Source organism: Mesitornis unicolor, unplaced genomic scaffold (genome assembly GCF_000695765.1).
Source record: "Mesitornis unicolor isolate BGI_N332 unplaced genomic scaffold, ASM69576v1 scaffold39010, whole genome shotgun sequence".
Classification (NCBI taxonomy): Eukaryota; Metazoa; Chordata; class Aves; order Mesitornithiformes; family Mesitornithidae; genus Mesitornis; species Mesitornis unicolor.
In genome coordinates, this window is record NW_010161010.1 from 13,782 (window position 1) to 26,148 (window position 12,367).

A 12,367-nucleotide genomic window follows, 5' to 3' on the forward strand; every position below is an offset into this window, starting at 1 on the left:
GAATGCCTGCCCATGGCTAACTTGCATACATCCAGAGTATTGTAAAATTAGGTAAACTTAAAGCCAGGTCTTTGAAATTATACCACAACAGACATTTAATTTCACAAGAAAATATTTTCATTTTGATCAAGCTGGTTGACTAAGTTATTTTCATGTATTTCTTGCAACATTCAATGAAATATTTACATTTCTACTTCCACCTTTGTAATTCTCTAGCATTTTAAGTAGAAAACTCACAGCTGCACATAATCTGAACTCTACATAGTTTTAAAAGTGCATTAAGCTTTATCTGCTACTAGTAAGAGCAACAAAAGTGCTCTGTGTAAGTCAGATTCAGAGTTACATATTAAAATAATTTAAGTTGAAAGTTTCTCTAAAAACGTAATTTAGAAATACACATTTAGTTAATACTGAATATACTTTGCATCCTTCTACCTTAATCTTACATTGCACAGACTACAGTATTTTTTCCAATCTTAGTACCAAAAATTAAATATCCACAATTCATTTAGAGTTTTATTCATTTAGAAGCTTAACTTAATGCTTTAACAGATATTAAAAAAAACAAACAAAAACCACAACAGACCAATTTCTCAAGCAAATGAAGTGGTGCAAAACCTGTTTGTAACTAAAAAAATCCCTTCAAACTCAGGGTTTCCCCATCCATGCACTGCAGAAATTTGTTTTACTACAGAAAACAAACAAACAAACAAACAGGGAAAAACCCCACAACCCGCCTTTAAGACACTCTCTCCAGTTCAGCATCAATTCAATGCCCTCAGTCACAAAGTTCTCTATAACAAACCTTTACTGTAAGTGAAGACCTGTCATTTTGTGCAAAAAGTCTTCTATTTGGAATAAAATTGATCCAAATTAAGTAACAAAATCTGGTCTCATGAGAGTTCTTCTTCAGCTCCAATGAGAGGAATTGAATATACACAGGGAATAGTTTAAAAAAGAAATTAAAACAATACTTTACTTGGAAAGACCCACAGTAAAAATCCAGTTATATACTTTCTTATTCTTATATAAGGAGGATGGATTTTAAGTTTCATAAAGACAAATAAATTAATATTCGACAAGTATTTAGGCATGAAAAATATCATTACTCCCAATGGATTTACTATATCCAACTGATAAGTGTTATAAATTTTTTAATATTTTTTTTCTTGGTTGCAATATTGAACTTGCTTTCTTTGACTTCAAGCTTCTTCAAGAAATTCTTGGTTTATGCAAACCAAATAACAATATGTGATGTCCTCAAAATAGTATCAGGAGCACTTACTCATCGTACTTGATATGATAAATAGCTTCTTCATCAGTGTCCATACAGTCTGAGTAAGATGTGGATGGAATACTGTCCAGATTATTTGCCTTTTCTCTAGAGTGATCTTGACTTAAGTTTCCATTAGTCCTTTTGTAAGAATTGCCACTTTTTTGAGCTTTACCATTCTTATGTCCCTTTGTTGCTCGGGTAACGTTTTCTATATGAGCTTCAAACCAGGCTCCAATGCTGACATCACGGGCATCCACCAACTCATTTATCTAAAAGGAAAAAAAAAAGAATAATGAATTTACAGTTATTTTATACAATCTCAAATAAGGAAAAAAAATAGGACAATTTACAACACTACCACATAACTTTGTTATCAGCAAAATAATAAACTCTAGTCATCAGTTGAGCTTGAGCAAGTATTTTATTAGTCTTTATTAAAATCTAATATGTACATAATCTGTATGTAATTTTAAAAAGCAAGACTAGACTTTTTTTTCCCCAAACCTGACATACAGCTTAATCTCTTTTATTATCCTTTGGCTCTTGCTTCACCAATTGTTCTTTATGGCTAAAATACACAGCATTAAAATACTAGCTCCCAAACAAGTGATTTGAAGACTTTCCACAGCCCACAACTTGGAATTATTTAAAGTTCTATCTTTCTAGCTTCCAAGATTTTTTTTAACCCTTCAAGACCCAAGGAGAGAGAGGGAGAAAACAAGTCTAACAAGGTTAGTCATAAGATTTTGTCTGACTGTGGTGAAATGACAAGAAATGGAGCTATATCCCAGAATTTCTCCCTTCTGTACTCACAGTAATATTGGTATTAAGCAACCAAATCACTTTACTATTCTAAATCATGTTTCAAGTCTTCAGCTAATTAAGAAGGTATTACTTTAATACTGAGGACACTGAAAAGATTTAAATAACACTTCATCAACAGTATACCAAGTATAAAAAAATTATTACAACATAACTACTGCACAGTCATATAATAGAAAACATCTGTAATAAACAACTATCTATATATACAATGTACATATATGTAAGCACACACATACATATATACTTAGTTTCAGCTACAGCCTTTGTCAACTATGAATGTGGTGGCAGACAGATACTTACTCTTACTAACCCCAAAGACTAATTTCTATAATCTGAACAATCTTACTCTATTTTTGCAGGAGCAAGCCAAAAACCAAAAACATGGTAACTTTTAGTATTTAAAGTGAAGCAGTCCTTAGGCATCTGAAAGTGCAGCTGACAGCAGTTTGAGCTAACAAGCTAACAAGAATGGAGTACCTTTTATTTTACCCTTTTCATTCACCTTCTTAAAATAACCTCCAAAACTCAATCTTTTAGTTTTCCTCCCATGTAAAATACCAACATGTATTTTTAAATTTTTATTCCCATTACCTGCAGTATTCAAAGTACAACTGTTTACCAAGATGAAGATTTCAGCCACATAATAAACAAACCAGAGAAAGACAGCCTCATTTAAAATCTATCAATCTAAACAAATAGTGGATACCAGCACTTCTAGAAAGAACACTCATGAAGGCATCCCTACACAACCCTACATGTATTAATTAGTTGTACCTCACAGTGCTTCTTTACTTTCTCCTCTCTTAAATATAGTTGAGCAAGACCCTCACTACTAAGGATCTCCCCATCTGCTGTTATTTCTTGAGACCAGTTACGAAAGTGCCAGAGGATGCCATGTTGGCAATGTCAAAAATCATCACCAGATGCAGAACAAAAAAAAAGTGTAAAATGTGTAAAACTAAATTTAAAAAATGTTAAGTTCCCTTAATCATTCCTCTCCAATGCATCCCTCCAAAAATTGATGTGCATGCTTACACAACAGGCCTCCCTTGCAGAGAGTAAGGGCAAATATTACAAGCCACTGAGGAACATCAGACAACTATTTTGTTAGTGGTGTCGGGCTTAACAACTGGTTTATTAGTAGCTCTGTTTGAACAGTACTAAAAAAGTACCGATATTAATTATATATTCAGTTTGTTTTTTCTATTCCAAGCTAGTTAGATTTCTCAGCTAAAATGTTTTACTACAGCCACAGATTTTTGGAAGAAAAGTTATGAAGACAGTGTGAGAATCAGAAAAGGAAACATGCGTATGCTTCTGAATGAGCTTTGTTTTTTTCTAGCAACAGTCCTGCATGCCTAACCAGCATTACTGTAACTCCCCTCTTGTAACCTGTCTTGTATTCCTTCTTTTGGCATTAGAGATCAGCTGTGGCTACTCTTAGCCAAGGCGATATCCTTCACACGTGCTAAGCCCATCTTGGGATGGGCCCCCAGTTCTTAAACCAGATACCAACATCAATTCTCAGTCATAGTAACAAGTAACAGGAGTTGAACATAATTCCACCCACTACTAGTCCTTCAGAGCCCATGTAAATACCAGGTATCAGGTACAACTGGAATAAAAACAAGCTAAAACATTCCAATTTACATAACAATGACCACACAGAGGAACTCTGTTTAAGGCACTATTTCAACCATCTAACAGCGATTTAATTATTAACTATTGCTTCCAATATTCTACTACCTTCTTTTTTTTCTTCCAAAATTACAGGTTCCATACTGGCTTTCTTTTTGGTAGTTGAAATCAGAAAGACAAAGGAGAGCACACAGGTTGAGACTATTCATTAACATGCAGTAAGTAACAGGTATCTTGGGTCTAGCTCTGGATGCAGATCCAGTGAGGCACAGAGCTTTCCTCAGCCAGAGGAGCTGTAACAAACTATTCCTTCCTATAACTAGATAATTCATTATTGTTTGACAAACAAGCAAATGTAAAATAATTAAATATATCCATCTATTTGGACATATAATATGGCTCAGTTTATGGCCTCTTTTATTGACTTCTATTTAACAAGTTTACTACTTTTGAATTACATTATCGGTTAAAAATATATTCTTAAAAGTTTCCTGATTCTTTAAGTAGAAATCCTCTAAATGTTCCCACTACCACCTACAAATAGCAACGAATGCAATGACAGTACCCTTATTTTTTTCTATATATGTTAAAAACCATGTAGTTGACTGAAAAAGTCAATTCACAGGCAATTAAGGAGGAAGTGTCAGGTCCTTAGAGATTGCAAAAATGTCAGTAGACTCAAGAGAACAGGTTTCCCAAATGTGTTTGCCAGTATCACCATTCCCTGTTCTATTTTATTTTAACCCCTGAACAAAATGGCTGAGAGACTACATGATATACTTTTTAGCATTCTTGAAAATATGTATTTTAGTACTCCTTTCCTTTGATCAACTGATCTTCTATGCCCTTCCATCTTCCCAGTATTCTCCTCATCTTTTCTCATACTACCTTTTACACTCATTGATTAATTATAAAGCATCAGAACTGAAAAACTGTGTTTCTTCCCACTGTAATAAACTCAGATAAATAAAAAAAAGGAAGTACAGAAGTTGTGCCAACATATTCAAGATACTATTTTTTTATTATTACCTGTTTCATGAGTACTCTAAACTTTTTACAGAACATATTTTGGAGAACACACTGTGTCAGAGGTTATGAACTCTCCTGAAATCTGCAACATAGTGAGCCTGGTACAGAGACACTTTAATGACTCTGCAAGAGTTAGCTTAAGTGAAGTCAATTTGACTTATGTGAAATTGGGAATTATGTGAAATCATGAAAGAAAGCAATGAGGATACACACTTTTATACAATAAAACAATAAACTTCAACAATAAAATTAAACCCACAAGTGTGATGCAGGTTTCCAGCTTTTGAAGTCTGTACATACCTTGTACAATCCAATGCCAGGATCAATGAGAAATGAGCGTGATGACGTAGATGGCTGACTGGGTGATCCACTATTTGTTTTTTTGACTTTGTTCTTGCAGTTGGAAACAGCACAGGGATTGACTTTTCCATCCTGATCTGTCACAGAAGCAGCAGTAGGAGCTTCAGATTCAGAACGTATCAAAAGCTGAACTATGTCATTCAGTCCAACATTGTAGTCAAATAAAGTGTGTCCATCTTCCAGCTGTCAAAAGAAAGATATACTTGTAAAATTCTACCTTGAGCTACAAAACTAGTTTCCAAATCTTCCTTTTACAGACAATAATTGTACAGACTAGAAGAGACAACCCATCTATTTCACATAAATAAAAACCTATTTCTTAAGCATGTGCATAAACAAGCTCTCAATAAGTTACCTGCAGCCATGAATTCATTCAATGAAAATCACTGAAAGGCTTATAATTAGAAACAGATCTTTACACACGTTGGACCTTTTAATTATGTCTCAACATCCAAAATAATGCAGTGATTTTCTAATAAAAAAACATGTAGGACCAATGTCACAACTTAAATTATGTATGCAATAGCTATAAATACATGTAAGAATTTTTAAATTAGCAATCATTGTGTTGTGTATATTTCAGCTACATAATTTCACAATTCAATCTTTCTCAATTTTTGAGAAAGGCAATAACTAATATTTCCTTAATATTTTGCAAACTATTTCCTAAACAGAACACCTACAAATAAAAAAACCTCCTACACATACAACTCCCTTTACTTTTCAAAAGTCTTAAGATCTGAAACTATCATGTAAGAGCAATTACACTTAGAGGGAAGCAACACCAAAAATACATACTGGGCTTTCAAGTTTACGACAGGAAGTTTCCTAAATTGAGGGCATTCAAAAGCACTTCTATTCCAGATTTAGCCAGGTTCCCTGTTCCCCAGCCCCTCAATCCCAATATCAAAACAAGATTATTCACTGAAAGCAAGATTTTTAACTAGTCAGTTTAAAAAAAAACCTGAGCATGTATGTTGTAGCACACCCTTAAATAACCTTGTACATCAGGCCCCACTATATTCCAGATGCAATCAGATCCGGCAAACACCACAATATAAATAGAACTAGACTTTTTAATCATATACAGCACACAGTTACTAAACATTGCTTTGAGTCCCACTCTGCACTGCTTTAAGATACCTGTTATCATCTTTATTTTACCTGATGATCTCACCTACCTACAATTAAACTATGAAACTCACACCAAAAACCATCAAGTTGTATGCTAGAAGAAAAACAGTAGTGACCAGTGCCACTCTGCTCAGTTAAATACTCTCAATGATCTACAGCATCCTTCAAGCAGGTATTTACTTAAAGTATAATGCATTGCTTTGGGACATCAAAACTAGAATTTGACTGGTTACATTTTGCAGTGGGAGAAAAACATGTGTGATTAAAAAACTCCCACCTCTTTCCAAATTACTTTTGCAACAAAAAAATTAACTGGTCTTTTTCCAGAATAGGTTCGATTTTCAACATCACTGCTTCAGATACCTCTTCAAACAGATCTGTTTTCATGACCTTATGGGCAGTATCAATCCAACAAGAAGCAGGGAACAGGAATGAACAGAAAAAATAAAGAAGTGGGAAGGAACTCTCCAGCTTCTCGCTAATATAGTTAAGTAGAATGCACATTTCTCTTTTCATCCCCTTTTTTCAAAACAACTCTAAAGGGAGGAGGACAGTTATGGACCTACACTGACACTCATGAAACCAATCAGTTCTTCTGTGAATTCAAGATCTGTGTAAAGGAAAATTACTGCTGATACCTACTGCACTCACAGCTAGGATGCATAAACAGGAATACTTACAGTTTGTTTCAATGTAATTGAAGCTGACCCAGCTGTCTCCCAACAGCTATGGTAACAACCCTTGTTTAGTTAGCTGAGTGTTAAACACACAGCAGATAATACCGTACTGAAGATGCTGATGTCATAACTAGTAAATGAACACAAGTTAAAGACAGAAATTTCCCCCACAGCTGTTAATCTACAGGTGACTACCCACACTGCCTAATATCCCTAGAGCTTTAGGCCAGGGCTACATACTGAGTAGCAAGCTACCTAAGCAAGTTTAAGTAACCTTTCCCATCCCACCATGTGATACTTTCCTGCGCTTTTGACAACTCTTAGATTCAGAGGACAAAGAAACCCACTCCAGGTCCACTTTGAAGATTCAATCCCCCATCAAGTGATTTTTCTGTAGCAAAATGTTTAAAAAAAAAAAAATCAGCAGTACAACTGCAAAGCAGATAACTTCTGAAATAATGAATTCAATGTTCTTGGAGACAACATAACTTCTGCTCTGCTTTCCTGTTCCAGTAGGACCTCTGTGGCAGAGGTGCCAGTGCACACTTTCTAGAATCCTATGGCATGAGGAAGTCTTTTGAAAGCTAATGCAGTGGAGAAAAAAGTATAACCTTGCTCCTGGTAGAGAGAAGATACATAGGCAGAACATAGGTGAGATCAAAGAAAAACTGTCATTGTTCCCTTTCTCTCAGGGCATGCCATGTACAGGCTGACAGAAAAATATTTCTAGGTATTGCAGTTTAAAGTCAATGCAGTGAAGATCTAAATCTGAACAGCCTGAATTATCTACCATAACTAGGTAACCAGTGTCAACATCCAACTAAAAGTGTCCTGTGTCTAATCTTTGTGATCTATTCATCAATCATGATTGCAGAGTTAAGTTACAACTTTGATCCACAACCAAATCCTCCCTCTCCCTATCAGCACGAGACAAGAAAAAAAAAACCAGTTAAACTAATCTGTCCAGGAATAAATGTATTTAACATGTTCAGAAAGCAAGACATACCTAGGCTAGGCCTGGAGTAAGAATAAGAATTCCCTAATGATGCACACACCCACCACCATGCACAGACTACCTATTCCTGCATAGTAATTAAAAAAAGTCAGCTTTGATGAACATGAACTAAATTGTCAGCAGAATAAACTGGTGACTGCAAAATTATAAGTTAATACTATGAAGCAGACAAGGAATTAGTATTCTGTTCTCTGCCCAAGTAGTCGTGAGTTTGGTTGTTTTTGTTATGGGGGTTTTTTTGTTGTTGGGTGGGATTTTTTTATAATCAGAATCCTTTGCAGAAATATTTTATGACTATAGATTATTTTGTGACCAGTGATGTCACACCTAAGTCTGAAAGCACAGTAACAGAGATAAGACTACTATAAGCACACTTCAAATGAGGCAAGATGTAGTGTTTGGCAATGTGATAAGTAAAAGAGCACCTTTTTATAGTATTAGCAAAAAATATGTTTCCAGAATATTAGCCACCATATAAATTTAGACCAAGTCAATGACTCTGTAACACTGCCTGTTTCTGGGAACAAAGCAGAGAAACACAAGAACTCAACAAGTAAAATCCAGTTCTTATGCTATTCGACTTACAAGAATTAATATGTCTATCTACAAGTATACCTATACCCAGCATTACTGCATCACTGAAAACTGAAATCCTTTGAGTAATGAAGTTGGAAAACAGTGTTTAAAGAACGTCATTCCACAACAGACAGAGAGAAGAACTGTATGTTGTTTCTTGAATTACTGACACTATACTGACATTAACATAACCCTGGGATCTTGGCCAGTAGGGCTACAACCTCAGACTACTAGACTACTAACAGTAATGCAGCAAATCACTTTACAGTGTACCTGTTCCTACAGATACCATAGTACCTTCTACCCTGTTCCAAGTTGGCCAGGGACTGTAGATAACTTTTCAAATTATATTACTAAAGCAGTATCAGATGCAGAAAATTCAGGACCTATCACTATGTCTGGATATTAACAAGAAGTAGGAGAAAAAGTGTGATACCCTCCTTTCTATAGACAACTAGCATTTTAAATCCATCCTGGAATACGGTATTCCTTACCCAAAAGAACCACACACGAAAAAAACAAAACAAAAAAACCAAAAACCAAAACAACAAAAACCAAACCAAAACCACCCACAAACACCTCTTACTTCCCAGCAAACACCACCTTACTTTGCCATCATCAAAATTCACGGAAGCATTACTGAATTGAGTCCTGAATAACCACCCAGACAAGTTGAATATTTAACTTGGAAAGGTAGAATATTGCCTCAAAAACAGTCTGGCAATTTGTGGAAATAGGTCCAGCACCCAAGTCAGATCTAGGGCATGCTTGCTTCTAACAATAGTTACTTATATAAATGTATGAACAATTTCATCCCATTCTGCTGCATACAAACATACTATGATTCCCTAAGAATATGTTTTCTAGACAGTGTATTAAAAGAAAAGAAACATTACATGTTTATTTAATGATTCACTAACCATTTAAGTATACTTGTCATTCACAAGTTTATACATACAAACAAGAAACAAAAGTAATTAGGCAAGTCCCAGATAATCAAGCTGTATCTCACTCAGGTCAGTTATGATTTCTTAATGGGTGATTAGAACATGTACTAAAGCAAAAATAACTGAACAGGCAATTTCATGTATGATTTTATTGCTAGCTCTTCTGATTCTACTGCCACTTTAAAAAAGACGCATTTTTTCCCTCAGCAGTAGATTTCACTTTGTTTTTCCTCCTCTTAATGACTGGCATGCTTCAAAAGCCCTTAAGCCTTCATTAACATATTCTGAAGGAGATGACACCAAAGAGCAGCTAGATTTACTGTCTCTAACATTCTTTCAATGTACTAAATATCCAGAGAAACAGATTACATCTTTCAAACTTCCCAATGTATTTTCACAGATCACATGTTATAGACACTATCAATTTCAAAATATGTCTAGAAAAGGTTGCTACAAATACTGAAAGGTAAGATAAGACCATGCTCACGCTACTACACAAAAGTAGCTGTTGCAATGCAATATCGGAATTGATACCTACCTACAATCACTGTTAGAACTGTCCTGTAACATCAAGTCACAAATGACTTTAAGAATATGTAGAAGCTGCACTTACACAAATGTGAACAATCATGCAGAGTGCAGTATGATACTACATTACTTGGAAAAAAAATATGCCTGACAATAATTACCCAATTATTCACTATTTACAATCACCCTAACTTGTCTACAAGTGCCAGCAGAAGCACTGCTCATTATAGGTTACACTGTGCGTAGAGACCGCCCAAGAAAGCACGTAATCATTCTTGTAAGAACACATTAAACTAGTGCTTTTATCTTCAAGTGTAATCTAAGAGGGTAAGTTCTTGGATCACCTTAATCCAGCCACTCAACTTGACAATTAATATCTTTAATCATTTATGGAAGTGTGCCTTTGAGCATCTTCTGAAGCTTTCTTTTCCATGAACTAGAGCAGTGTCTACATCTAGCAATAAAGGTGAAAGAAATTAATATGAATTAAGAAGAGCTCTTTAATTAATGTAGAATGATGAAAAGTTAAGTGACATCAATCTTTTATACTGTACAGGTATTACATGCACTCTACAAATTTCTCTACCAGGAAATGCATAAGGGTGACAAGCTTCAAGCTCAAGTTCAGTAGAAAAACCTGGTTAAATTATTTACAGGTGTTACCCAGAGGGTAAGTTAGCATGAAGGAATCAAGAACCTGTAACTTCCACCTGGGTACTCACTGAAACCAAGCAAAGTGGATTTCTGTAATTTCTAGTATTCTCCATCTCGAGACTGATGTACAAACGCAACTTTTTCTGCCTGCAAGAAATATTTTTACAGAAGCATTCCAACACATCTCCAACCAGCATCTAATAATGAAATGCCTAACTGAAATTTTAAAATCATCTTTTAGGTATATAATACTGTGTTTCGGCCCAATGGGACCAACTCAAACCAACAGAATTTCAACAATCTTTAGTACATGCCATCAGACACTTAGCTGATGGACTTCTGTCATTCATTAAGTGTGGTCAGTTTGCTTATAATTTGACAGCTGAAAGAGAACATGAACAATATTTTTTATTCCACATAGAAAACTGTAGTCAGTTTTCATGGATTATCTGGCATCTGAAGCGAATGCTTCGTGATTCTGGGATCTTTAATGTATTAATCACATTCAGAGTAGTGGGCACGTGATCAAGTTTTATACAGTAACTGTGTACTAGAACTCTTTACCAAGAAAATACAGTCATCTCAACTGCAACAGAGACAAAAGTTAAATAAAAGGGAATTTAGTAGCTAACCACATAAAGAAAGTTACTGTCTTTAGATGAATTGGAATGTTTAATATGTGTTTTCTTAAAGTGTTTGCAATTCCAGGAGATCCACTTCCTAACTCAAGCCAACTCTAGTTTCAACAGTACCTGTTGCAGCTCCCACACTCCATCAGAAAAAAACTGTCTGGAGATCATTCTACTAAAACATTCCACTTTCTTCTTGCACATGGGACAGTTCTGCTTCTATCAAGTTACTTTTGAGTGATATAACTGTTGAGGGTCCAAAAAGAAATTCCTAGTCCTGCACAATTAAACACTCAGACAATCCATTAGAGTAAAAGAATAAAAATACAAGTAACCACACCCAAACACCTATAAGCAAAGACTGCACATCCACAGGGTTTAGTGGCGCCTTCTCTTGCAGAAGACCATTTTTGAAGTGCACGCTTGACTATACTATCTCCACATTTTTGCAGTGTTGTTGTTTAGACAGTTATCTATCACCTGATAACTCCTCCTGATCCAGGGAGAGGAATCAGGAAAAGGAAAGGGGACCCATGTCTGGAAATAGAAACAGATTTCATAAAATAGTAAGAAAAAACAATACTATTATAACAGCATTAATATAAAGTACCCAAAGCTATACTCCCCCATTACAGTGATCACAAGCTGTGATGGTCACAAGAAGTAGGGGAGTAGGCCTCAGAAGCAGAACAAGCAAGACTCTACTATGACAACAGCCATCGAGGAAACAGAGCCATCCCCAGCAAACCTCTCAACTTATATTAAGCTTAACATTTATGGCATAGCATAATTTTGTTGGTCAGTTTGGGGTCAGCTGCCCTGGTTTTTGTTCTCCTCAACTTACGCACTTGGTTAACTCAAAACTGATAAAGACCTCGGATCATTACATACCAGAGCCAACCAAAAACTACAAGAAAGTTTCTTACCAGCTTTGATCCCATGAAATCAAGTATAGTAATCTTTGCAAAAATACAGCTTTCCTGAACAGAAAACTGATCCTATCCCTGCAAAACCAGGACATGCATGTACACTGTGCAGGCATAAAGCCACCCTGTTCATATGGTTTTCACCTTGGCATT

At 35.4% G+C, this 12,367-nt stretch overlaps 1 protein-coding gene across 1 annotated transcript; it reads right to left on the reverse strand.

Moving 5' to 3' along the window:
- Positions 1 to 1,138: 1,138 nt before the first annotated feature.
- On the reverse strand, positions 1,139 to 5,311 carry LOC104546342 (E3 ubiquitin-protein ligase UHRF2-like; the record flags this gene model as incomplete). The annotated part of the gene is made up of 2 exons (XM_010191712.1): positions 1,139 to 1,545; positions 5,069 to 5,311. Coding segments are annotated over 2 exons (507 nt in total), but the record flags the coding sequence as incomplete, so codon positions are not given.
- Between the last annotated feature and the right edge of the window lie 7,056 nt (positions 5,312 to 12,367).